The 27,820-nt window shown below is 33.3% G+C and overlaps 2 protein-coding genes across 20 annotated transcripts; both read left to right on the forward strand.

Annotated features, from left to right (window-relative positions):
* The first annotated feature begins 1,403 nt into the window (after window positions 1–1,403).
* Window positions 1,404–17,127, forward strand: LOC126716870 (putative pentatricopeptide repeat-containing protein At1g12700, mitochondrial). Of its 15 annotated transcripts, none has more exons than XM_050417892.1 (7): window positions 1,404–3,589; window positions 7,924–8,075; window positions 9,207–9,425; window positions 9,789–10,029; window positions 10,563–10,706; window positions 10,953–11,749; window positions 17,051–17,125. In XM_050417892.1, exon 1 carries the CDS (start codon window positions 1,651–1,653, stop codon window positions 3,514–3,516), a length of 1,866 nt encoding a protein of 621 aa, XP_050273849.1. In that variant the 5' UTR covers window positions 1,404–1,650; the 3' UTR covers window positions 3,517–3,589; window positions 7,924–8,075; window positions 9,207–9,425; window positions 9,789–10,029; window positions 10,563–10,706; window positions 10,953–11,749; window positions 17,051–17,125. The 15 variants fall into 15 exon arrangements, 14 of the variants coding, with proteins under 14 accessions (XP_050273849.1, XP_050273841.1, XP_050273839.1 ...); XM_050417884.1 differs by lacking the exon at window positions 17,051–17,125 and having other exon boundaries at window positions 10,953–11,316; window positions 11,453–12,277; XR_007652307.1 differs by lacking the exon at window positions 17,051–17,125 and having other exon boundaries at window positions 1,404–1,654; window positions 10,953–12,277.
* Window positions 17,128–19,078: 1,951 nt separating this feature from the next.
* On the forward strand, window positions 19,079–25,506 carry LOC126716871 (putative pentatricopeptide repeat-containing protein At1g12700, mitochondrial). Of its 5 annotated transcripts, none has more exons than XM_050417898.1 (5): window positions 19,079–21,227; window positions 22,079–22,346; window positions 22,445–22,457; window positions 24,023–24,085; window positions 25,032–25,506. In XM_050417898.1, the coding sequence occupies exon 1, from the start codon at window positions 19,314–19,316 to the stop codon at window positions 21,162–21,164; it is 1,851 nt and encodes a 616-aa protein (XP_050273855.1). In that variant the 5' UTR covers window positions 19,079–19,313; the 3' UTR covers window positions 21,165–21,227; window positions 22,079–22,346; window positions 22,445–22,457; window positions 24,023–24,085; window positions 25,032–25,506. The 5 variants fall into 5 exon arrangements, 4 of the variants coding, with proteins under 4 accessions (XP_050273855.1, XP_050273857.1, XP_050273856.1 ...); XM_050417900.1 differs by having other exon boundaries at window positions 24,023–24,076; XR_007652308.1 differs by having other exon boundaries at window positions 19,080–19,317.
* Window positions 25,507–27,820: the final 2,314 nt, after the last annotated feature.

A 27,820-nucleotide genomic window follows, 5' to 3' on the forward strand; every position in this document is an offset into this window, starting at 1 on the left:
TAAAGAGAAGACAAACTACAACACAAACTACATATTTGACCATTTAAATATACTTAAAGTCATGCTTCAAATTTTGCAAATCTTAATTTTTGCCTACATTAAGCCTGCAGATTCACCCCTCTGAAACCGAAAGTCCAAGATCCTCAGTGATTGCGGTTGGAGTAGGTGATGAAACCGAAAGTCCAAGATCACTCCCGTCCTGATCGGCGATCTTGAAGCAGGCGACGACGTTCTAGAGACGCCGACGGTACCAGAGACGCGAACGGCTGCCGTAACCAGGAGTAGAGGGAGGGTAGCCGGAGCCGAAGGCTTGTGAGGGTCGGACTGAGGGACTGAGGGACGGAAGGTACCAGAGACGCTGAGGGACGGAGTGTAGGAGTGAGGGTTGTGAGGGTCGGACTGAGGGATGGAGGCTTGTGAGGGTTGGACTGAGGGACGGCGGCGTGAGGGAGTGTCGGAGTGTGGTGTGGGAGTGAGGGTGATGGAGTGTCGGAGCTGAAATGAGAGAGAGGGACTGTCGTACTGAGTAGGGAGGCTGCTGAAGAGTGAAAGAGTGAAGAAAGTTAGGGTTAGATTAAGGTATATATATATAAGGGGTAGTTTTGTAATTTCAGGTGCCGGGTTTTTACACGGGTCGGGTTTCGGGCCGGGTCTCGGATTTTTTAATAAAACCCGGACCCGACCCGGACCCACTTCGGATTTTTTTTTGAAATCCATACCCGACCCTATTCCTAATTGGACCGGGTAAAATCCGGCCCATTAGGATCGGGCCGGGCCGGGTACCTGCGGATCGGGCAAAAATTGCCATCCCTAGTTTCGTCTAGTTTGGCTTTTTTTTTTTCTTTTCTTTTTTGTGGGTAGTAACGATGCCTCTTTTTTTTTGTGGGTAGTAACGATGCCTCATTTTTTTTTTTTTTTTCTTTAATTTTTAGGGCTTGGCGTGATGGTTGTTTTTTAATAACTAGACTTTATTTTTATTTTTAATAAATTTGGGCGATTGTTCTTTTTTGTGTATGATTATTTGTCACTATTTTTTTGATAGAATATTTGTCACTATTTTGTTTTAATTGGTCACAATTTTTAAATAAGAATATATGAGTAAATTTATTTTAATTCATTTTTTCTATTTTTCTACTTTTCTATATTCTCACTTTTTCATTCTTCCATTATTTTATATCCTCTCATTTTTTCACCCTTCCAACCAAAAGTCGTGGCTTGTGAGAAGAAAAAAACCATGTTTACTTTTTTTTTTTTTTTTTTTTTGAGAACCCATCTTTACTTGTTATTTCAAAAACTATATAATTTAATTTTTTCCAATTTAAATGATTTTTTTTTTTTAAGTTTCTTTTATACAAATTGAATTAATTTAGGAGTTTAAACTTAAAGTATGATTAAGAAAAAAAGAACAACAACAACAACTACGGTTGTGCACTTGTGTTACAGAGGAAAGCACCGTGTGCCTCTGTCTGGTTAGCGTGCGGGTGGGAGGCAGCCAGCCAAGTCAGTCAATCCAACTCTCCATGTATTGACCACCCATCAGTCTCAAAACGAAGCAGCCTCCTTCCTTTGAAGTACTCGACCCACACCGAAATCTAAACCCGACCCGAATTGTTTGCTTCTTCTCCTTCTTCTTCGCGTTCTGCAAAAAAAATGGGTACGGCTTCTGCTAAATCAAGAAAAGCTCTTGTGTTTATATTCAATCGCTTGATTATTAGAGTGACTGTTCCATTTCATGCTCTAACTTATTATTGTTATTACTATTCCACTCTTGCTCATGCACAAACTAGTAGTAGTTGTTATAGTAGTAGTGGTAGAGAAAATGTGGATAGTACCCATAATCAGAATCAGAATCAGTTCCTGAAATCTGTGAGAAATCAGTGCAAATCTCGAGCCTTTAGGAATCTGGATCACGCCTTAACCTTGTTTGATACAATGCTTCACATGCGCCCTTTGCCTTCCATTGACGATTTCAATCACATGTTGGGTGCAATTGCAAGAATGAAGCATTACACGGTAGTCGTTGCTCTAATTAAGCAAATGGAGTCATTGGGTGTGTCTCCTGATGTTTATACTGTGAATGTTTTGATTAATTGCTTTTGTTGTTTGAACCGGGTTGATTTCGGGTTCTCTAGTTTAGCAAGAGTTTTGAAACTTGGTTATCAGCCGGACTGTATTACTCTAAACACTCTTGTGAAGGGGCTGTGTCTTCAGGGTAACATTGCTAGAGCCGTGAGGATGGTAGATGAATTGGAGAAGAAAGGTTATGAGCTTGATGTAATTACTTATGGAACGATAGTTAATGGTTTGTGTAAGGCAGGTGAGACTAGTGTGGCTATTGGGTTGCTCAGGAAGATCGAAAAAGGGAATGTTGAACTTAATGTGGTGCTTTATAGTGCAATCATTGATAGTTTGTGTAAGGATAGATTGGTAATTGAGGCTTTGAATCTTTTTTCGGAAATGTTGAGTAAAAGCATTCGGCCAGACCTGGTCACTTACACGTGTTTAATCCAAGGTCTATGTAGTTTTGGCTGGTGGAAGGAGGCTACTTATTTGTTGAATGAGATGACACAAAGGAAAATAACGCCAAATGTGCAAACCTTTAGCATATTGTTGGACACGCTTTGCAAAGAGGGGATGTTGGCAGAGGCAAACAAAGTTTTTGATTTGATGATTCAAAGAGGCATTGAGCCCAACACAACCACTTTTCAGTCTTTGATTGATGGTTATTGTTTGCAAAACAAAATGGATGATGTAGTCAAAATATTTAATCTGATGATTGAGAGGGGTTGTTTGCCGGATGTTGTTAGCTATAACATATTGATTAATGGATACTGCAAAAATAAAAGAATTGATGATGCAATGAGTCTCTTTCATGAAATTTCTAAAAAGGGAGTGATTCCTAATGTTGTCACTTACACGACTCTTATAGGTGGGTTTTGCCGACTACAAAGAACTCAGGATGCACTTGAGCTGTTCTATAAGATGCGAGCTTATGAGATACATCCAACTCTTCAGACTTGTGCTGTTTTGTTAGATGGTCTTTGTAAGAACAAACAAATTTCTGAGGCGATGAAATTGTTTCAGGAGATGGAAGACAAAAAGTTAGACCATAATATTGTGATTTACAGCATCTTGATTGATAGTTTGTTTAATGCTGGGAAATTTACGACTGCAAAAGAACTCTTCTATAGTCTTGCCACCAAAGGGTTGCAACCTGATGTTTGGACTTACACTATTATGATCAAAGGGCTTTTCAAATATAGAATAATAGATGAAGCATGTGAGCTGTTGGAAAAAATGGATAAGAACGGTTGTTCACCTAATGATCGCACATATAACACCCTCATCCAAGGATTACTGCAACATAATGAGACATCAAAAGCAATGAAATATCTCCAAATAATGATTAACAAGGGTTTCTCGGCTGACGCAATCACTACAACCATGTTGGTTGAATTGCTAGCATCTAATAAAGTAGATAAGAACATTCAAAAATTGCTTCAGGAGCTTGTTTGAAGGATTTGAAGTTCCTCAAGATGAAGACAAATTTCATATTTTTACCCATCACCAGTCGGTATATTTGCTTCAAGTAAGTTTTATACTTTTACAAGATGATATTTCTTTTGTGCGCAATACTATTTGTTCCTTTAACTGTTTGATCTTTCATTGCAATATTGTTGTGCTTTCATGTTGCTACTTAAAACCTATTTTCATAAATGTCTACTTCAAATTTGGCTGATTTGAAGGTAATGCTAAATGTTATTCCTAGAAGGTCTGGCATTTTTTTTTTTTGCTTACACAGCCAATGGCTGGTTGAATTGAATTTCAAATGTTCCATCAAATTAAAATTAAATTGAATTTAGGAGTTGTATGTTAAATGTTTGATGTAGGACAAATTAGATTTGTCTAAGTTTAGTTGTGGTGGGTTTAGGGTTAGGAAAGAAGAAGAATTAGAGAGAAGTTAGGGCTGTTTAGGGGCTGTGTGAACATTACTTGTGAACAGTAACCTTAGAAAGAAAGAAGAGAAAGAGAGAATGAGAAAGAAACAACAAAGGCCAATGTGCCTATTTGATGCAGGACAACCTAGGCTTCCCACCTAGATTAGTCCTACCGTAAAACCTTAGGCTTCCCACCTAAGGTGTTTGGAATCACCACCAAACAATTCAATGAAAATAATCTCAATAATAATAATAATCTGTCAAATACAAAAGGAACCGTCTGAAGCTTTATATACAGCTTCCAGGAATCATAATGATAAAGATAAACTCTTCTAAACAAATCCTAAACAATCTCAAATACTAGTACGATAATCTTAACAATCTCAAATACTAATCCAATACTAAAGATAAACCCAAATAAAGATAACATAAATGATAAAGATAATCTCCACAGATGTGTCATCGTGTGGTGTCCGCACCAACTCCCCTGGGGTGGGAGAAACTCGACCCCGTCGAGTAAAGCTCATAAGGATCAAGTGACATCAGAACAAACTCCATCAAGCCACAAGCTTACTGGATCAGCATGGCGCCTCCGTCGACGCTCATATGTGCGAGTGATAGGAGGTAGAGATGAGGTGGTAGCAAGTGTATCCAAGTAAGCCTCCAAAAGAGCAGGATCAAGCTGCTGCAACTCCTCTCTGGTGATCCATGTACAGTCAGAATCAGGCCGTCCTCGCCAGCGAACCAAGAAGCGCTGAACTGTTCCATCCCTAGTGAAAAGAGACTGCTCATCCAAAATAACATCAATAATATCTTTATGTGCCTTTTGGAAACAAGATGGTGTAGGGCTAGGGATAGGGTTAGCCAAAGAAGAAGAGAGAGGATCATCAAAAGGGTCATAGGGAATAACTGCTGGACCTTTAAAAGCAAGTAAATCAGCAATATTAAAAGTAGAACTAATACCATAATCTGAAGGTATATCAATCACATAAGCATTAGGTCCAAGTTTCTTTAATACCTTGAATGGGCCAGCACTGCGGGCCTGCAGTTTCTTAACGGTTCCTGAAGGATACCGTTCAGGTTTGATACGAATCATAACATAATCTCCTACATCAAAGTCTAAATGACGTCGATGTAAATCAGCCTGAGTCTTATACTTAAGATTACTAGCATGAATTCGTTTGTTGATGGTGAGTGTGGGTGTGGGATGTCAGTCGTGATTTTGGTTGCTAAAAGGGGAGATCGGGTTTGGGCTCTGATACCAAGTTGATGCAGGACAACCTAGGCTTCCCACCTAGATTAGTCCTACCGTAAAACCTTAGGCTTCCCACCTAAGGTGTTTGGAATCACCACCAAACAATTTAATGAAAATAATCTCAATAATAATAATAATCTGTCAAATACAAAAGGAACCGTCTGAAGCTTTATATACAGCTTCCAGGAATCATAATGATAAAGATAAACTCTTCTAAACAAATCCTAAACAATCTCAAATACTAGTACGATAATCTTAACAATCTCAAATACTAATCCAATACTAAAGATAAACCCAAATAAAGATAACATAAATGATAAAGATAATCTCCACAGATGTGTCATCGTGTGGTGTCCGCACCACTATTGCTCATAACACTCAATTTTATTAATCAACTCATCATGTTTTCTTTGAATTCATTGAGCACAATATATATAAAGACTCTTACTTGTATTCCTAGTAATAGGATCCTACTAGTATTAGGACTACTAAAAAACCTAATAAATACTAACTTGGACCCAAAGTAAATAAACCCTAAGATACTTAAAACCCTAGAAGATTCTAGACTCAAAAAAGTTACCAAAATACCCTTAATTCGCAATAATTGATGAAATTACAGATTTGCCCTTCAATATAAAACTGACCATAACTAATAAAATAAAATCCCAAATTAAAAAAAACTGTTTTAACCCTAAAAGACTCATACTTAGACCAATAAAAGGGCACGACTCTCACTTCAATTGGACTTCATACGAGGACCCAATAAAATAATTCTTGAATAGGCAAATTTGCAAAGTAATAGCATGTTAATCTTCCATGACTCCATCAATGTTCTTCAATAAAAATATATGTTATGCTCGAAATTTATATATTGCTCTCTATGATAAGGTGCAGTGAATATCTTTCTCATGTTTCTGATTTGAATATGCCATAGTATCATAGGTTGTCTTGGACTTTATTATGATTGGACTTGGAAATAGTTTGAATAACTTAAATTGCTTCTCCTTTCATTGACTAGAAGATAAGCAACTTAGGTTGTGTTCTGATATTGAAGTAACCTCATTGTTTTGCGATCATGATGTCCAATGCTTTTTTCTTTTCATGTAGTAAACGCTTTAAATGTTGTAATACATCTACTATTTTATAATAGAAGAAAACTAGTTCTGATTTGGTCTGGAACAGAATATGGGGTGATAAGGAGCTTGAATAATGGTAAGATAATATTCACTAAGTTTATTATTTTGTGGAGCGAATGAGTCATCTTGTAATATTGAAATTTAAGGAAGACTAGTCACTTAGTCAGCCTATTGAAAGGGTTGTAACTTATAGCCAGACTTGCCTGTGGGTGTGTAATACATCCCTCTTGGGTTTTATACTTAAGAATACTTGTGTATCTTCTTCTTTTTCACCCTAGTCACTTTTACAATGTTCCAACCGTTATTCAAAATTCTCGTCATTGCACAACAACAACAACAACAACAACAAAGCCTTAGTATTTAATTTTAGGGTTAGTTATGGATCCTCAACAAATTAGTTAATGTCGAACACATGTATTTTTTTCCTCCATTTTATTCTATCTGAAGCCATGCTGTTTGTTAGTTCCTTAATTAACATGTCCTTTTTTACTACTTCTACTAATGTTATTTTTGGTCTTCCTCAATCCTTTTTCCTTCCCTCAACTTGAATCAGCTCACTTTCTCTTACTAGTGCATTGGTATCTCTATTTTAGAACATGACCAAACCATCTCAAGTGACTCTCCCTCATCTTTTCATCAATAGGGGGGCCACTTCTATCTTTAAGCGGATTTCCTCATTTCGAATCTTATCTTTTCCAGCTACACTCAATTTATGAATATGTAAAACTAGTTTTCAATATAGCCTAAATATCTAACCTGATATAGATATGCGCCTAATCTGTTACCACTACCTTAGCTGATCTTAAAAATGTTAATGATTAGATGCTGGACCAAGTAAGATCATCAATGAGTTTGTTTCTCATGCTCCTTGTCCTACATCTTTCTTACTTATCCTCATTCAGAACAAATGTAGTTTGGTTGCAATTTGCTAAAAATCAAATTTAATGTTAAAGCAAGATATATGTGCTTGCTAGTTAGGCCATTGTTTTAAAACCAGAATGGATTGAAACAATGTAGTCCTTTAAAATGTCAATCAGTCTAAGTTATGTTCTGTTTCAAATCTTTTGATTCTTTTCAGTCAAAACCTAGTATGAATTTCATAATTGTGTCCATCCTTCACAATTCTGATTCTTGTCTTGTTTGCACTTAGTGCTTTTTCACAGTTACTATGGATGTTTGAACCTTTATTCATTTGATGGTAAATAAGATAGCATTTTTTTTATAAAGCAATAATACAATTATTAATTATTTTAATTTATTTTTCTATATTACACAACTAAATGAGTTTATCTTTGAAATTTATAGTAATTAGTTTTGTTTCTTTGGTTCCTTCAATCCTCAGCCCCTTCCATTCAGTAGAGGTCAATTGAGTATAGTAGATCTATTATTTTTCTTGTACTATCATATACCAAAAAGACTTATATGTGAAAATACTATAATATACCAATGTGGTAGGTGCGGGGCTTTCAAAATCTACAATTAGAAATGTTTAAACCCCATGTTGGGGAACCTGATGTCCCTCCCACCAACATGTTTCAAATGGACTAGTCATACTTTCTATTTTTTATTTACTTTGAGTTTCTCTCAATTTTAGGCTAGGAAGCATAACCCCATTTGAAGATGCCTGGCAATGCAGAGAGTTCAATAAGATCAAAGGAGATTGTTCAGGAGAGATTGTGTTAATTAATGGGTCAATTTGCAAGTACCAGCTATATTTGCTGCAAGTCATTCTTATACTTTTACAAGGTGAAATATCTTTTCATGCATCTGGGTCATATGTTGCTATTCTAATTTTGCGATCTTTCCTTCCAATTATATTTTGCACTAGTGCTGTTAATTTGAACATATTTTTTAAAATATTTATCTCAAACCTCAGCTTATGCAAAGCTTTTGCAAAATATTTCTTGTAGAGCCTGGGATTGTTGATAATTTTTGCCTGTTTCTTATTGAATTAAAGTTTTGAAGTGTTCAACTCAATTAAACTAAATTTGTGGGTTGCATGTTAAAGGTTTTGGAATAATGACCCGGATATTATGCTCAAAGTAATGTATCGGTTTTTTATTTTTATTTTTTTAAATTTAATAAATTTTTTATGTGTGTTAGTACTGTTAGCTTATATGTTTCATATGTTTTCTATCGTTGTACAAATATTGGACTTGGTAACCCATTTGGAATGGCGTAGTTTGGTTAGCTTGTCATCCTAAGGAAGTTGCTGATAGTTTTCTAGGCTTCATTGTCCATTGGCTATGAGATAGGCAACTTAGATTGCTGTTTAGTAGAATGTAACATCATAGTTTAGTGATCGTGAGTCCACTCTCTTAAATGAATAACATAGATGCTTATTAACCTTACTAATCACAAGAGGTCTGATGTTTGTTCTTAGGTCATGAATCACCCGGATCCAAGGAGATCTAATTTTTTCTTATTAAAAAACAAGATCTAATATTAATTTGTAATCACATTCAGTGTTAATGCTGATTTGAGTGTTTCAAATGAAGGCAAGGTGAGTAGGGTTATCTGAAGAATCAAAGATATTCCTAGATAGGCTTGCTACCCTTCCAGATGTAGGGAATTGAAAAAAAATTAATAAAAAAACAAAATCAAAAGATAGTAGCTGTTTCTGTTGTATATGCTGCCTTAAGTTTTATAAGCCTTGCAATAAATGAAATGCAGCATTACTAATTAATGGGGATGCAAGGTAGGTTTATTAATTTTAAGCAAAAGAGTTTTAATGGAAGATATTTTTGCTTGCTGTTTATTTTTCAATTGTTTATGGATAATAAAAATGGTTTTATTCAATTGTTTTGACAAAATATGTTTTCCATAGAAATTTGCCTGGGATGTTATAATGAAATTTACTTTGGTGACCAATTTTAGGCAGGGAAAGGAAATGCACTGTTCTAGGGGTATTGGAGAATGGGTTCACTGTGGTTGTGAAACGGGTGACGTTACAGAAGATGGATCATATGCTGTGGCTGTGAAATGTCACCATTTTGATCCAGGTTAACAAAGTAGGATAGGCAAATGCAGATGTCAGAGTTAGACAGAAAAAAGAGGCGCATGGAATGAACACAATTTTGTTGGGCGATTCTCATGGTACTCTTTTTTCTTGGTAGTTTAAAATAACTTATTTTCCATTTCTTCTGTTGATATTTTTATATTGATTATTTAAGTCTGAATGTGTATGACAAATGACATTGAATTCATTCTCGTTGTGTGTTTAGCCATTGATTGAACTAACTTAAGGACATGTTCATTAAAGCATCTAATTATTTGCTAAACCGCACATGTCAATTCATACTATATAGTTACACGTAAAATAGGGAGAAAACATAGCGGGATGGATGCAATACATATGTTGTACATGCTAATAGCTGAGAATTTGAACCTGACATTACCACCAGAAGATTTTCAGATTGGTATATTGATTTTGAAATCATAGTTCTTTGGTGTCTTCAGATGATTTGCTTCTCCACAGTCTATGTTTCTAACAGGCTAATTCCCAAATCCACCATCTTGCATATGCAATGTATTGCACCCAATGGGTGTGAAACGCTTCTTATACACATCTTTTCCAAGAATTGTAAAACGAGGAAAGACATACCAACTACCGAGGGTGACGGAAGTGAGGACTGAGGAGATTAGGAAGAATGGTATATTCACCATGCTAGAACAGAATCCACACATTGGCCAAAGCAAGGTCGTTTTATCCTTTCCTTCTCTTAGTTTCAAATTTATAACCAATCAATCCATTTTTTTTATGAACCAACTTAGATATATGATGCATGCACTTATTTCAGTAATTGAATTTAAGGTCCCATACCAATGATATTTTTTTAAGGTCTTTGATAAATCATTTTAGGGTGATACTATTTTTGCACCAGAAAGGATTATTTCTGCACCATCTTCCCTCACGTGGAGGAATCTGTTAAAACAAATTATGACAGAATTAGTAATTCTCTTCATTTTTTGATGCATAATAATCCTAAAATGCAGTTTAATGTATTTTTTTTAATTATAATTTTTATTATTTCAAACGGTAGAAGAACTCCTAATGCCTTCAATCTTAGATCTCCTCTAAAAGAAAAAGATGTAGTTAATGCTAGTGGTGTGTTTTAAATTTTTAATAGCTTATCCTTTGTGATGAATTTTACAAGACTATACTTGATGCACTGAAGATACCAAGTGTTCTGTTTCATTGAATAATTACCATATTGCATCTGTATGGAATAGGTAGGAGAGCTGGCTAGATCATTATTGTGGGATCCATTTTTTCCTGTGCACTTAGACACTCTTTCATGTGCTTAGCATCTTTCAAAACATAGTGTGCAATCCGTAGAGTGATCCAATTATAATGGCATTGGTTTTATTATACAGGTATGTATCTGAAGACAAACTTGCATTGTAAATTTTTTTAATAAGTAACTGGCCTTCTAAATTATACTAGAAATTTAAAAAGCCAGTTAGCTGCAATACACAAAATGCAAATCTTTGTGGTTTATCAGATTTGTATATCATCAAATGATCAAGGCAATTGTGAAACAGCATGATCTTTGGATGGTTTAGATTGAAGTCAAATTAATAAGTAAATTCTTCAAGATCAATTGATGCCTGGATGGATAGTTAATTGCTTTTGTGACAGAATGCCGTCATCGCTTCTTCAATCAAGTGGACTAAAGTGGTTTCATTGCATGTTTGAGAATTTCTTCAATCAAGTGGACTAAAGTGGTTTCATTGCATGTTTGAGAATGAAGAGTATGTTTTTCATGTAAATGGAGACCAAAGCATAGTAAAAGCTCTTGACACTTTGTGAGAAAGTTGAAATGGTGCCATTGCTGTCATAAATCAAGGAACTAAGAGGCTCATAAGGAGCAGTGACATTCATCTTATTGAATAGAATGACGATCTCCTTCATAACAAAAAGTTTTCACTTCCATCCATTCTATTTTCCACCATTAGATTCCAAAGTTCAAATCACCTGAGTTTGGTAAAAAGTTTCAGCCCACTAACCCATTAGTCATTGTAGATTATAAATTGTATGTATATGACTATGCTATCAGACCACTGTAAAGCAGATCTTTGTTGCCAGTTAGAACTAATGATTTTTTTTTTTGTAACCGTAGGAACCTAACTGTGGAGGAGTTTATTCACATGGAGACCACAACTCTGATGCAACAAGTGAACAAGACCTTGCTCACTGCTGTGAACTAGACCTATGATCATTTGAATTGGGATACTCTATATTATCTTCTAGATCATATGGGTTTTGGGGAGAGATGGAAGAGGTGGATTAAGGCTTGTATTTCTACTATTCGCTTCTCCGTGTTGGTAAATGGTTCCCTGCAGATTTCTTTGGCAGCTCTGAGGGTTTGAGACAGGGCGACTCATTATCACCTCTCTTATGTCTTCTGGTTATGGAGGTAATAAGTCGGATTATGAAGAGGGGTTTGCCTTTAGCGAATTGGTATTGCATGTGTCAAAGAAATGGGGAAACAATGAAACATCTTTTATTTCATTGTGAAGTTGTTTATGCTTTGTGGGGGGAGGTGCCCATTTATTTGGTATTCACTTAGTCATGCCAGGATCTATTGGGAACTTATTGTTTAGTTGGAGGAATTGGTTGGGGAAGCATGGCTTGGTTGTGTGGAACTTGGTGCCAAGTTGTTTAATGTAGGTAGTTTGGAAGGAAAGGAATTGCTATTCGATTGAGGATATTGAATGCTCTTTGGATCAATTAAATTAGTTATTTGTTCGAACTCTTTGATTGGTCTAGGGCTTGGGGTTCTTCATATTGTTCTGATACTTTTGAGTTTCTAAATTCACTTAGCCATAGCATTTGATTTATTTGTATTTTTATGATCCTTTGTGTTCATCATCATGAGCACAAGGTTTTCTTTCTTTATCAATAACTAGTACGTTACTTGTGCAATGCATGGATAATATTGTAATGTTTTATGTAAAATAGTTTTGGAAAATGTTGTGTATATATATTATAGTATAATTATTATAGAACTTTATTCGTAATAAGTTTATCATAAAGAACAACAATTATAAATTGCACATGATTCCATTATAGTTATTCAATTGAAATAATGAGAAGTAAAATATAAAAAAACAACTTTAGAGGAATGTTATAGAATAAAAGTTGATATAGAATGTGTTTTTTTCTTTCTCTTTAATTTTAAAACACAATACACATCTCAAACATCTACAGTCAATCACATCATTTACAAAACCCACAAATCCACAACGTTCGACTTTAACATCAAAATCGTAATTGTCGTTGTCACTCTATAAAATGCAAGTCTCCCTTCCTTGGTTGTAGCCAATTTATATGGGTTAGAATTAGATGAAATAACAATGTTAGAGCTAGGTAGGTGTCGTTGAAAGATTGAAGGTAATCAATATCGTTTTCGGTTTGTATGTATTTAACATGGGATGGCATGAATGACTATGGGTAGGTATATATAAAAAAGTAGAAGTGAAAGAGGTGAAAATAGTGAGTTAAAATGCAAAGAGTTTTGTGTGTATATGTGATGGATGAAGAGTCTTGAAAGTTGAAACATTGAACTAAATGATGCAAAGAATATTTATTTTTTAATTAGAAAAGTTTTGAAACATTGAACCAAATGAAACAAAAAATCAATATTTAATTTGTTTTTATCTCTAATGTGGCACTTAAGAATATTTCAATTTTCTTTAAATAGAATGTGCCACTTGGCAAAACTTCACGCTCAATTATTTTACCCATGATTGCTCAATGGCTAGTTTACTTGTTAATTTCCAATGACTAGAAAATAAATAATAATTAAAGTATTTGGAATACACACCCACACCAACACGCTTTGCTAGCAATTGTAGAGTGTCACTAATCTTTTTCTATCTTTCTTTGAATTTCCATCTTTGGATTTGTGAAATTTGAACATTTAGGCCTATAGGAACGACCTTGGAAGTTCATCTTCTGATAGGATTTTCCCTCGTCCTTCTAGCAATGTAGAGAGTCCAAGCACTCCTTTACAAGACATATCCTCATTTCCAGCAATGGAAATACCAAGTGACGAATCTTGATGGAACTACTAGTGACATAGTGCTTGGACAACCTAATCAGGCTTTGAATGTTCCTTAGTTTAACCTAGTATATTTTGAGTCATTATCATTCCTTTTTCTTTTCTTTTTTTTTTTTTTGGTAAAAATTATTCATCTTTGAAATGAGTTTGAAAATCATCCTTTAAATTGGAATTGACATTTTGGAGGAAAGCATGAGGATGATCATGAGTTTGAAACATACAAACTCATGTTTATGTTTATTATTATTTTTATTCAATATAATATTTAAATATAGTAATTATTACAAGATTTGCAATGCGGTTACGGTGCCACCACAATTGGTGTGGGAGCAACCGTGGCTGCCATCGACAACATGACTCAAATAGCGGTGTCCTTCTCATTGAGTACCAATGCATCAACATCAAATTTGATCTTTTGTCTTGGTTATGTGCATGATAGTGTGTTTGTTGTTCGGAAAATTTTCCATGAAGATTGTTTCTAATTTCTTAAAACACAAATAGGTTTCAATGTCTATTTTAGGGCCCATCTAGGCTAGAACTCTAACTTTGACCCATTTGTCCCTCTCTTTTCTTTGAACATCAAGAAGAAAGCTTATACATATCTTCTATCTTGATTGACCTATGCAATGAAGGTCAACTTCAATTGAGTCGCAATAGCAAAGTCCTTTTAATTGGATATTTTCTATCCTAATTGGGTTTTTACACGGAGGTCAACTTCAGTTGGCTTCTGTATTTCTAGCTGATGACTTTTATGATAACTCTATAATTTTATATCAAATTTTGAAAATTTTCATCCCTTTTATTTATTTTTTCCATATAAAGTGACTATTATTTCTCCATGTTACTAAAAAGAAATGGAATGCTCCGAACCAACTTATTCGCTAGTGTGCATTTGGCACAAATGTTTTAATTTATCTTTTCAAATCATTACAATGTTTTCAGTAATTCATATAGCATTTTGGGGTCCATGTACAAAAGTGAGAGTAAAAGGAGTGTTGTGTCCCAAGGATACAAGGAAGTTGATGACTCAGCCTCACATTGAGATTGATGGATTGTGTTGAATTTATATTTTGATTTTTCTACCCAATGATAACATATGTTTGTTGTATACTTGAACGTATATCTATGTGCTTTGAAAAACACTATTTCATAATATCAAGTAGATATGATGTCTAAAATGAAGTTAAAGGGAATCTATAATATAACTCAATTAAAAAAAAAAAAAAAATCTCCCTAGTTACTTGTATACTCTCATTTGCTTATTTGTTTAAAGTAATGTTAGATAAGTATTAGGAGTAATTTAGAGAATTGAGAGATCGGCTAACTAACTTTCCAAATCTTCTTAGTATACTCCTCAAAAAAACAAAAAAAAAAAAAAACTTCTTAGTATATAAAGATTTTGATTTTTTTTTTTTAAATTGAATGATAAAAAAAATATACATGCTCATGTTAATGTTATTAAAACAAAACGTATATTTATGTTTATTATGCTTTTATTAAAAATGTTATATTTAAAATAATAATAATAACTTTGATGTATTTGTAGCTTTTTCATAATTTTTAAATTATATATATGAAAAAAAAAAATAAATTAGAATTCAAGGTTTAGTTTAAACATCAAAGGCTGTTTTTTAAGGTTAACTTGTTTTGTATTGTCCTATTAGTTGTTAACCCGTGCTTTGCATGGTTGTATTTTTGTTTTAGTTCATAAGCTTGTAAATATAAAAAATAAAAATAAATTTTGTTATTGTATAGAGATGTTTTTTATTATTATTTTGTGTTGGTTAATTTTAATTCATAGGTGAAATTGATTATAAAGATTTTTTTAAATATAAGTTGTAAATATTAGAATGCATCTTGCATTTTTTGTGAAATTATCTGCTGAATTTGAAGATTATGCCAATTATGTCCAATAGTTCTTCCACTCAAACGTATGATGTCATGTGTGCAAATTAGCTTCGAGATTCTCCATTATCCTCATTAAATTAGGCACCATCCTCATCAGATTTAGCACATTTATTGCTAGATTGGTTGGCATCCTCATAAGTTTTGTATTTTGTATTTTTATTTGCTTTCCCTAAAAAAATATGTTCTAAAAGAATTTGGTGTTTGATGGGAATGATAATTGATAAGGCTTGAATTGAAGACTTTTTATTGAGTGTAGGTATATACTTTTCAATCATAAAATATGTTTAGCAGCATGGTAGTTTCATTTTTATTTTGGTAGTTTCAAACTAAAAGGAATCATCCATCGTGCTCTTTACACGTTATGTGTAGTTTTTGTTTAATTTAATGTAATTTTCATAGTTTAAATCAATTTTATTCTTCTTTTCTTCTATAATATTGTGAATGTAGTGATGGTGGATTTTGATTTTTTATTTAATTTTTTTTGGAAGAGGATTTTTTATTTAATTAGGATGGCTTGGTTGGTATTGATTTGCATACATGATATTATAATATTAGGTTGGAGGATCGCTGGACTGAATATTGCTAATGTGGTCATCCAAGTGCATGTAATTATAAATATAATAATAATAATTTTTGAGATTCTACCTTTCTTTCATGTTATTGTGATACTCAATGGAACATTTTGCTACGTATTTTTGCAATGAGTGATAATAACGGAAAAAGAATTTGGGTGATTTTGGTTCTTCTTCTAGAGACACTAATCTTATGCAACTTTTTTTTTCGTTGTAGTGCATTATTATATTTAGAAATATCTCTAAGCCTCTAAGTAATGTCTGTTATAGAGCATTATGGGTTTTGATATTATAATTATTCCATTAGAGATTTACTACTATTAAAATCAAGTGGTAATAGTGCTGATTGACTTTCAATTAGTGTAGTTTGAATTGCTTGTCGACTTAATGAAGTTGCTTCTTTGTCCATTGACTAGAAGATAAGCAACTTTGGTTGCATTGAGGTACAAAAGTAACCTGATGCTGTGGTGATCATGAAATCCAATGTTTTTGTGGATGTTGTGGTGCTTTAAAAAGTGTATAAAGGAAGAAAACTGATTTCTTTTTGGCATAGAATGGAAGAAGGGCCGACGTAGGAGCTTGACTTGCGGTAGAATCATATTTACTAATCTTAGTTTGTTATCTTGTGGAACAAATAAGATATTTTGTAGTCTTAGAATTTAAGGAAAACTGGTTGCTTAATCAGTAGCTTATTTATTGTAGCAAGTTACTTAGCCATTTAAGTAACCTCCTCAGTTTGTCTGATATAAAAGGGTTGTAATTTGATATTTCTGCATAGTTACTTAGCGATTTCAGTTGATCCTGCTACAGTTACATTTTAATATCTATCTCTTGCTTGTTTCTGCAGTTTCTTATATCCTTATTAAGATTTATATTGAAATGTAACTGTAGCAGGATCAACTGAAGTCGCTAATAGGTATTTTGGTTAATTTCAATATTTAATAATATGTCAAAGGATAAAATGAAATTAATGTAATATGTAGCAATCATTCTGAAATATATTGTAATGTGACTTGTTAGTTGTGAATTATTCCATGAAAAATATATACCAATATTTTGACGCTTAGGAATATGTGATTGAGTGGAAATGGTGGGCTTTTTCTTTTTGTTTTTAATTTATAGGTCCATATTTACTCTTAAAAATATGATCAATTTTGTGTGCTTATGACTTCAGCAAGGTCTGAGATGGAGCTCTGGTAAAGGATGTGACGTTAAAATTTGGGGTGAATAGTGGCGACCTACACTCACCTCTCTGGTTTAAGTGCTTTATACGGATGCAAGGGTGTCTGAATCGATTGATCCTCCAAGAGTTTCGAAACATTTTTCTGTGGAATACATTCTGTTCCTTAGTCATCCCTTCAAAAAGTCAAGATATTCATGTGGAGAGCCATGAGTAATTATTTGCCCCCAATGCAGAATTTGGCTTGTAATGGAATTCCTGTTGACTTGATGCCATATGTCCAGTGTGTAATGTGTTGCCAAATGAAGAAACTATTTTCCATGCTCTTTTGTCTTGTAATGCTGCCAATGATGTTTAATCTGCTTGGAAAAATGTTTTTCATTAGCATAACTGGTACGAGACTGATTTTAAGGAGTTGGTTTCCAAGCTAACATGTAACATCTAAACTGGACAGATCTGATCTCAGTATTTTTGCTATTATGGCTTGAAATATATGGTATGGATGGAACTTCTCTATTATTATTATTTTTTTTTTTTTTCATGCTAGGAGAGTTGTTGATTTTACCTATTTGATTCAGTCCAGTGGACAGCTTTTTCATGATTTTCAACATAAGATACGAGTGCAGGGGCAAGTGCAAGGTTTTAACCTCTGCCGGAGATTTCTCAGAACTGGCAACCTCCTTCAGATGGTGTTACAAATTGAACCTGGGATTTGGTTTCTTCTAAGAACTTAATTGTGTTTCTTCTTGGTGTTATTATCTGTGATTCACAAGGTCTGGTTATAGCATGTTGAAGTTCAAGATTATCCATGGTGGATTCCTGTCAAAGCTTGAAGTTGATAGGTGCAATTGACTCCAACTTTGCCCGAGACACTGGTTCCATGATTTTATCTTTGAATGTGCAGACGAAGGATTGTATGGTTTTTAACAAGAAAATAGTTCCTCTAAGGCCAATTTATGGACATTTTGGTTTATGAAACCTTGCAACTCACGAGAAGTACTAGTATGTGCATGCTCTCTACCTGGTGGCTATTGATGGCAATAATGTGGCTATGTTGTTAGCTTTGTATGCTAAGGAGATTATTGATCCTATTGTATGGCTTGAGTATTCACCTTTTTCTTTTAGTACCATTTGAACGGTTGATGTGTCTTTTGTTTAAGTTATTATTATCTACAAAATTTCTCATCTTTCTATCCAAAAAAGAAAAAAGAAAACCCCTCTTGCGATCATATCTAGTGCAACGTACTGAAGCAACTGTCAAAGCCTTTTTATTATATGCTTTCCAACATACTCAGGTAACTACCAAATAAAACTGCTGAGTATTACTGGCCACGTGAATTTATTCCAATTCAGTTCATTCGGATTAATTTGGTCCATTAAATCTATTCAGTTCATTTCGGTCCATTGCGGTCTACTTTGTTCCCCTTCTATGTAAGACTTTGTAACTTTTGAATTTATCCCAAAAAAATTAACACATACTTTTGTTGAGCTATATCAACGGTCCACATTAGATCATTAAGTTCCTTTTAGTCCATTTGATTCATTTCAGTTCACCGCTTTCTTTCTCTAAGACGGTAACTTTTGAATCTATCCAAAGAAAATAAAATATACACTCTTATTGAGTTACATCAATGGTCCATATCAGTTCATTCGGTTCACTTCGGTCTATTTAATTTATTTTAGTCCATACGATCCATTGTGGTCTATGCTGATCCCCCCTTTCTAACTTTTGAAGTTATTCAAAGAAAAAGGAAAAAAAAAAAAAAAAAAAAACTTTCTTGCTAAGCTACATCATCAGTCTACTTTAATTTGTTCGGTCCACTTCGGTTAGTTCAATTCATTTTGGTTTATTCGGTCTACTTTGGTTCCTTTCTCTCTTTAACTTTTGAATTTATCCAAAAAAAAAGAAAGAAAGAAAAAAAAAAAAACCTTCCCAATTAATTAAATGTTATTTTTTTTTTGGGATATTTAATTATTTTTCTTAAAAGACCCTGTAACCTGTTAAATTCATAAATTGTTGAAGTAAAAACTCAAAAAGACACACTAAAGGAAAAAGCTCAAAGTTCAAACCCGGCTTTTGCTTCCGGACCCGGTTCTTCTCTCACAGATTCAATCGTGATATCTCTTTCTTGTCCCTCCCCGCCACCAAGCTTTCTCCTTTGAAGAGTTTCGGAGCTCCACTCAACCCAAACCCGACCCGAGTCTATAACCTGAATACCAGATTTGCTGCTGCTTCTTCTTCTTCTTCTTCAGGAAAATGGGTACTGCTACTGTTAAATCAACAAACTCTCTAGTTTTTATATTCAATCATTTCATTGTTAGAGCAAGCTTTCCATTTCATGCTCTTACGTATAATTATTCTACTCTTACTCTTACTCATGCTCGAACTAGTAATAGTAGTAGTAGTAGTCTTAGAGAAAATGTGGAAAGCCTTAATCAGAATCAGTTCTTGGAATCTGTGAGAGGTCAGTGCAAATCTGGAACCTTTAGGAATCTTGATCATGCCTTAGACCTGTTTGATGAAATGCTTCACATGGACCCTTTGCCTTCCATTGTCGATTTTACTGGATTGTTGGCTGCCATTGCAAGAATGAAGCATTACCCAGTAGTTATTACTCTATTTAAACGAATAGGGTCATTAGGAATTGCTCCAGATCTATTTACTTTGAATGTTTTGATCAATTCCTTCTGCCATTTAAACCGTGTAGATTTTGGGTTCTCGATCTTAGCAAGAATTTTTAAACTTGGTTATCAGCCATGCCAAACTACTCTAAACACGCTTGTTAAGGGGCTGTGTCTTCAGGGTAAAATTAATGGGGCTGTGAGGTTGGTAGATGAAATGGAGAAGAAAGGGTATGAACCTGATAGATTTACTTGTGGGACGATAGTCAACGGTTTGTGTAAGATTGGTGAGACTAATGTGGCTATTAGCTTGCTTCGGAAGATGGAAAAAGGGAATTTTGTACTTGATCTGACCACGTACAACACAATCATTGATAGTTTGTGTAAGGATAGATTGGTAACTGATGCTTTGAAACTTTTGTCTGAAATGATAAGTAAAGGCATTAAGCCAGACCTTGTCACTTACAATTGCTTAATTCAAGGTGTATGCAATTTTGGTCAGTGGAGGGAGGCTACTACTTTGTTGAATGAGATGGTGCAAAGGAAGATAATGCCAGATGTGCATACCTTTAGCATACTGGTGGACACATTTTGCAAAGAGGGGAAGCTAAAAGAGGCAAAGGAAGTTTTTGATGTGATGATTCAAAGGGGCATTGAGCCTAATATAGTCACTTATAATTCTTTGATTGATGGTTACTGTATGCAAAACAGAATGTATGAGGCAATCAAGGCATTTAATATGATGGTTGAGAGGGGTTGTTCACCAGATGTTGTTAGCTATAACATATTGATGAACAGGTATTGCAAAAATAAAAGAATTGATGATGCAATGAGTCTTTTTCATAAAATGTCCAACAAGGGAGTGACTCCTAGTGTTGTGACTTACACCACTCTTTTAGGTGGGTTTTGCCGGGTGAAGCGACCTCAAGCTGCACTAGAGCTATTCCATAAGATGCAAGCTTGTGGGAAACGTCCAGATTTTCAAACTTATGTTGTCTTGTTAGATGGCCTTTGTAAGAACAAACAAATTGCTGAGGCAATGGAATTGTTTCAAGAGATGGAAGACAACAATTTGGACCATAATATTGTGTTTCACAATATCTTAATTGATTGTATGTGCAATGCCAGAGAACTTTTGACTGCAAGAGAACTCTTTGATCGCCTTCCTACCAAAGGATTGCAACCTAATGTCTCAACATACAATGTTATGATCAAAGGGCTTTGCAAAGAGGGCCTGATAGATGAAGCAAGTGAACTGTTTGAGAAAATGGATGGGAACAATTGCTCTCCTGACGATCGTACGTATAACAGAATCATCCAAGGGTTCCTAAAACATAACAAGCCATCAAAGGCAGTGAAATATCTCCAAATAATGGTGGATAAAGGTTTTTCAGCAAATTCGACCACTGCAACTATGTTAGTTGGCTTATTGTCATCTAATCAAGTAGATAAGAGCATTCAAGAATTTTTTCAAAAGTTTGTTTGAAGGTTTTGTAGTTTCTCAAGATCAAGGACAAATTTCGTATTTTTACCCATCAAAAGTCAATCCGTAAGTGATGTGTATTTGCTTCAAATAAATTTTATACGTTCTACAAGATGATATTTCTTTTCATTTATGTGTGTAAGACTATTTGTTCTGTTAAACGTTTGATGATTGTTCGTTCCTCTAACTATTTGATCTTTCATTGCAAGTCATCATGCAATCATGTTGTTTCTTTGAGCCTATTTTCATATATATATATATATATATATATATAAATATATTTGTTTCAAAATTTGGCCAAAGTGAAGTTAATATTATGTGTTGTCATAAAGTGTGGCATTTTTTGTGGTTGTTTTTATTTATATATATGTTATATTTGATTACAAAATTAAAACAAAAGTAAAAAACCAGATAGTCTCTTGAAGTTAGTTTCGTGTATTTTTATTTATCCATATCTTTTCTTTTCCCTCATCATGGGTCATATGGATATCGTATGAGTAACTTTATCCCTACTTGCAGTTAAAAATGAGTGTTGAAATCATATGAATTTTCCTCTTTTGAATGCTTTGACATTGTAGTAGTAATAATTAAAGTTATCTACAAGTCAATTATATGATTTGTAAAATCAATTTCCCATAAATTGGGAACAACACTTTTACTACCACCCTTCAACACTTTTGGGAATTTGCCTCTTTCAAATTCTTTATAATAACTTTGGTTTATGCATTATTCTAACTTGACCTTTTTGTTGAAGTTAATAACATATATACCCTTGTTCATCTTATAGAATATAAAGGACCTAAAATTGTTTGTGTTACATTGCTAATTGTAAGCAAGTAGCACATTTAGTTACTCACCATGTCAGAGTTTTGTTGAAACTTTCTTGCCCATAATAATGTTGCTCAATGAATGCCTAGGTTGGATTGAGGAATGCTGTGCTGCTTTGCAAACAAGTAGGATCTTCCAATTGCATGAATTTTGCTGAAATCACTGATACGCTTGGTCTTCACTCCCTCTGTCAACAAAACCACTAGCATATTGACATTCTCTCATGTTTTACCACATATGGAAAATTTGGTATCCACTGATTGAGGCTATTTCAGAAGGGTCTATTTCCGTAGCACATGTGCCAGCAAAGGGCTTGTATGAGGGCTAGACTGGCTTTCCAACAATATTGCTAACAAGGTTAAGCTTTAATGCTATGTTTGCACTCATACCTGATAACTTTCTATATCATTATGTGATTGTTATCTAATATTCGCTCTATTTCTTGGTTCTTGCAGGCTTGGGAGATCGGTAAATCTTCAGTAACCTTTTTATTTATTTATTATATATTATTGTTAAATTTTTAGTAACTTTTTGGAATGTAGTCTATGTCAAAGGGGATATTACTGTTGTTATGTGGCATTTATGTGTTGTAAATTAATAGTGTCCCGAGGGCTGAAAATCTGTCTATTTGTTTAGATCATTGTCAATATATAATAGAAATTGGCTTTTGGCCATGATTCACAATTTATAGATGATTGATCCAACCCTTTTTATATTGGGTTCCTCTTGTTTTTGGTGCCCCTTCATTGGATATGGTTGAGATATCTTGTCTCCTCCCCTAATTCCCCATTTATGATTAAAAGGTAATTCTTATGTGGTAAATGCTATGAGTACTGGAAGATCAATTGGTGCTTATCTTTTATAGGTCACCAATATCTTTGGCTAGAATGGTATTTATGATAGGTAGTAGTGGTACCCCAGTTTCTTGGGCTTCAAAATAGTGCTGTTGGCCTAATTTTTTCTTCCATTGTGGTTCATCTTTTAATGCATAAAGACATTCAAAAGATTTTCCATATTAGTTTAGAGTAGTGATTTTTAATCTTTGTACAAGCAACTCACTCTTCTACTTGAACCATTCTTGTGCTTTGAAACCCATTAGGATTTTGGTGAATGCTCAGGGTATTGGCGTGCTAGCCTTAATTAACTAATCAGTAGTTGAATACATCTAAATGGTTAGGGATCTTTATTAAATTTCTGATAAAAATAATTATCTCCCAAATGTGGGGAGAACATGTTCCTACAGCACCAACTACAATTTTTTAATACTTGCACTTGCTTTTAGTATTTGATCCCATTGGTGGTTTTCAGTTACATCTAGCATGCATCACATTAATGTGTTAGCATAGATGTGTTAGCTGTAATTTGGCCTTTTCCTTGATGATGCAATGTTAAGCAAAGTTTTTCTTGAATAGATGGGCCATTATGCCCATGTGAAACAATAACGCATCTATGAGAGAAGTTTAAGTAAACGGTGCCAACGGTGATCACCCATTTAGAGCTAAAATGGGATAAAATTGGTTACTTTGATCTCTTATAACTAGAGTTTCGCTCCTCTTCTTTGTAGCTCATAGTACAAGAATTTGACAAATATCTAAGTTGAGGCACGAAGATCTGACCATCTGATATTGATGGCTGACACTGTTGAAAATGTGACGTTGATAGCCATTGTTTAGCTTATGTGAGACAGTTATTATTCTACTGTTATAAGTATGAATATTTTGAACTAAATTCAATGGGTTGACACCATTGAATCGTAATAATATTTAATAGGATTGATCACCTAATGTATCTATATAACATACGGTCAGTCTTGAGCTTAATTTAGTGTTGACTGTTGATATGATTTAAAAATGTACGCAGTAATTTTTCAGTTGTTATGCTTGGAGTTTTAATATCATTCAACAATTTCTTATTCCTTGACATACTTGATGTTGGAAAGTAAAACATGAAAATTTGATGATTTTGGATGCATTCATTTGTCTTATGCATTTATAAGTGGTAACATAATGTGAAACTTGTATCCGTGACTGTAGGAAAATGAAACTGGGTTGCTGATTATTTGAAGAAACAACAAAGGCTCCTTAAAGGTTGTTTGGGTATGCCCTGTTCTAACCACTCAGCAAATATATGGTTTCTGTTTTAAATCAATATTCTTTCCTAACGAGGTTACAAACTTATTCATGAATGTTGTTTGCGTATTAGGCTTTAGCAAATGAGAATAGTAACACTTTGCACAGATGGTGCTACTATTTTTAAATTGATTATTAGTGGCTATCGGTTTAACTTTAGTTTAAATTAATGAACAGTTCGATTGCAGTGAGTGATAGAAGCCAGTTATAATGAGTTATTGAAGCAAGCCATGGATCTCCCACCATGCCATGGTGTCATAATTTCAAATGTTTAACTGGAACTGACTTGGGGTCATTCAGTAGTATTTAACTTCTAGTATATTCCAAAATGATATCCAAGCTATTTCACTCTCTGTCTCTACAAGAGGGTTTTTTCCTTATTTTATACGTTGTGTCGTGATAAAAAACATGCATAAAAGCTGTTTTGTTTGTGGAAAGAAAATTAGAGTGGAATGACAAAGATATTAGAGTGAGAATCAAGAAGACTATTTTGTGTGACAATGTGTTCAACAAATTGAGGAGTGAGACAAACTAGGAATCACTTTGGACAGACTTGTATGGCCTCATGTTTTGGAGAATTTTATAATTATATTAAAATTGGTTATTAATTGAATTATTGGGATTCAAGTATGAAAATAAGTCTTTATAAAGTAAAATAGTGACAATTAGTAGCATTTTTTTATGCTAAATATATCTGAATACTAAAAACTTTTTGTGTTTGGTTAGTATTAGGTGTAATAGCTTTAAAGCACATTATAACTGTAGTTTGGTAAATGCTCCAACTTTCTAGCTCTTTAATACAAAAGTTCTATCATGGTTAAACCTCTGTAGCATGAAACTCTAATTCCAACAGAAATACCAAATGAGCTCTTACTGTTAAATGCTAATGGAATAGCTCCATCCTTGATTGCAGGGTTAACCTTATGAGTTCTGGCGCTGGAAGAGTATAGGGCAAGGATATTGATCTTACAGAAGCAAAATGGAGAGTTGCTAAGGGTGAAGCCATTGCTAGTAACAGTAGTGCTTGGTGTAAAGTAAGAGGTAAAGGCATATTGAATAATTTTCCTGAATGATCTGATAGTTCATGCAAGCAAGAGGTGGAGAGTGGATTTAATTAACAGAAGCAAACCTCGAAGTGCTCAAGAAATCTTGAAGATTTCACTGCCTAGAATGTGGCCTTCCAAGACAAGCTGATCTATCCTTATAGAGCTCATGATAATATGAAGTTTGGAAGAGCTATTTCCTTCTCTGTAGACAGAAGTTTTTCTTCTTTTTTAAATTTGAAAGGTTTGTAATCAGGCACTGCTTGTTAGAGCTGAACTGAGGGAAAAATTCTATAGATACCTACTGTCCTTTATGTGATATTGAAAATGAAACTCTTGAAGATATCTTCATTTCTTGCCCTTAGCTAGAGCTTTATGGTTTGACTTAGATATTAATATCAAAGCTATTACTTAAAAAAAAAAAAAAAGAGAAGATATTATTATCGAAGCTATTGTATGAAGTCTATATATCAACACCATTCATAGAGCAGTGGGTAATAAAACAGGTTACTGGGGGTAATAATGATAATTGTGAGGAATATCTTGATTCTCATTCTTTTTTGCAGGAAACTTGTGAAACCTATATATGGCATTTCAGGGAAAAATATATATATATATATATATATCATATTATATCATATTATATATAATAAAAGTTGGGTTTAGACGCCGTGGTTGCACCACGTAATTTCACCAAATTGTAGAAATTTTATTAAAATTTTAGATTTTTAAATAACTAAAAAGGAATAGTATACTATCAGGACTCTAATTCATTCTTTTCATTAAATAAAATTATATTAACATTATTTTTTTTTTGTGAGGATATATTTCTTAAATTAAGGGATAATATTTAACATACAAAAATTTAATTTAGATAATATTTATCATCTTATTAACATCATTTTTTTATTTTTTAGGATATATTTCTTAGATTAGGGGATAATATTTAACATACAAAAATTTAATTTAGATAATATATCATCCAAATTTTCAAAATTTTAATATTATTAAATTAATATTATTTTATTAGAATATCAAGCTACAAAACTTGATTATTAAGGGATAAGCACAATCCAAATTCTTCAAGAGGTGATTAATATAAATCTATCCAAGAAACACTATATATCTCTAATAATTTGATAATCTCTATCTATTCCAAAAAACAGTATATATCTCCATTAATTTGATAATTTCTACGTTGATGACATTTAAATATATATATATATATATATATAACAAAATTCCTTATAGCTATCAACCACATTCTCTTTCTCTCTTAAAAAAAAAAAAAAAAAAAACGCAACAGCAGAGAAAAGCTCCAACATTGATGGGGTGGAGAAAACCCAGATAGTTCCACTTCTCAAGCTTTTCTCATTTGCAGATTCCACTGATGTTGCATTGATGATTGTTGGCACCGTTGGAGCCATTGCAAGTGGGTTAGGCATGCCCCTTATGACAATATTGTTTGGCCAAATGATCAATAGCTTTGGCAACAACCAGAGTAGCAACACATATATTGTTAGTATAATTTCCAAGGTAAATAGACAATACACAGGCTAAGAAAATAAGGTTTACTTCAATCTTTATGAATGGAAAGATGTGACTTAAACTTCTGATTTTATTTTTCATTACTTTCCTGAGAGTTTAAACTTCGATTTTCCCATTTTATAGCATGTGTAGGAATGCATTTGAATCCTTGATCCTTCTTTTATATTTTTAGAATTAATGATTAAATATGGTTAGAATTAATAGATTAATTTAAAGAATTTTCTTATTTGATTTTTATGTTACATCAAATTATCAAGATGTTCTACACGTATATTCTTGAATTATCAACTTTAATTTTAATTTATAATATTATCAAGATTATATTAATTTTAGATTTATCAATTGTTTAGTACTTTTTTTTAAATAATTATTAATTTGAAATTCAATTTGGAATTATCAATTTAATTTAGTTTTAGGAAGAAATCTTACCCTTATTTTAGTAATATAATTATTTACACTTGATAATTTTTTCTTTTATCTTTATTGAATCTATTAAAATATATAATTATTTATACATTTATTTTATAAGTTTTTTCATAAAACCGTGCAACGCACGGGCCTGTAACTAGTATATATATATAGAGAGAGAGAGAGAGAGAGGTCTATTTTGTTAAATAATATATATTTTTGAATTATTTTATTAAAAAATTCTTTTGAAAGTTATTTAGTTAAATAGCCTTATTTGGAACTCGACTTTTGAAAATCAAGTTCCGTTTAAAGACTCATGTTTTAATCCTTATTAAATTTGCAAAAAAAAAAAAACTAAAACTCTAATTTAGGCATTTGTGAGAGGCTTTGATAACTCACGAAGAGACCTACTTAAAAACATGGGTGGCTTTTCTAGTTAACATGTTTATGTATGATGTTAAAATAGGGTTACAATACGATTACATCTCTGTTTGATTGTATCAATAGTTTGTAAATATATGATATTATTGGACAAATACGTGAGCAAGATGAATGAAAAATTATGATAATTAAAAAAAAAAAAAAAAAACTCAAAGCACTTGTAAAGTGTGTGCCATGAGGCTAGTATATGATGTCAAAATAGGATTATGCAATACAAAAGAAACAAACAAGGAAAACTTACAACCGCCATATTTCAAATTAT

The sequence above is a fragment of the Quercus robur genome, chromosome 3 (assembly GCF_932294415.1).
Source record: "Quercus robur chromosome 3, dhQueRobu3.1, whole genome shotgun sequence".
NCBI classification, from domain to species: Eukaryota; Viridiplantae; Streptophyta; class Magnoliopsida; order Fagales; family Fagaceae; genus Quercus; species Quercus robur.

Excerpts from the sequence above, each read along its gene's own strand:
- LOC126716871 (XM_050417898.1), top strand. The coding sequence starts at position 19,314 with ATGGGTACTGCTACTGTTAAATCAACAAACTCTCTAGTTTTTATATTC.
- LOC126716870 (XM_050417895.1), top strand. The coding sequence starts at position 1,651 with ATGGGTACGGCTTCTGCTAAATCAAGAAAAGCTCTTGTGTTTATATTC.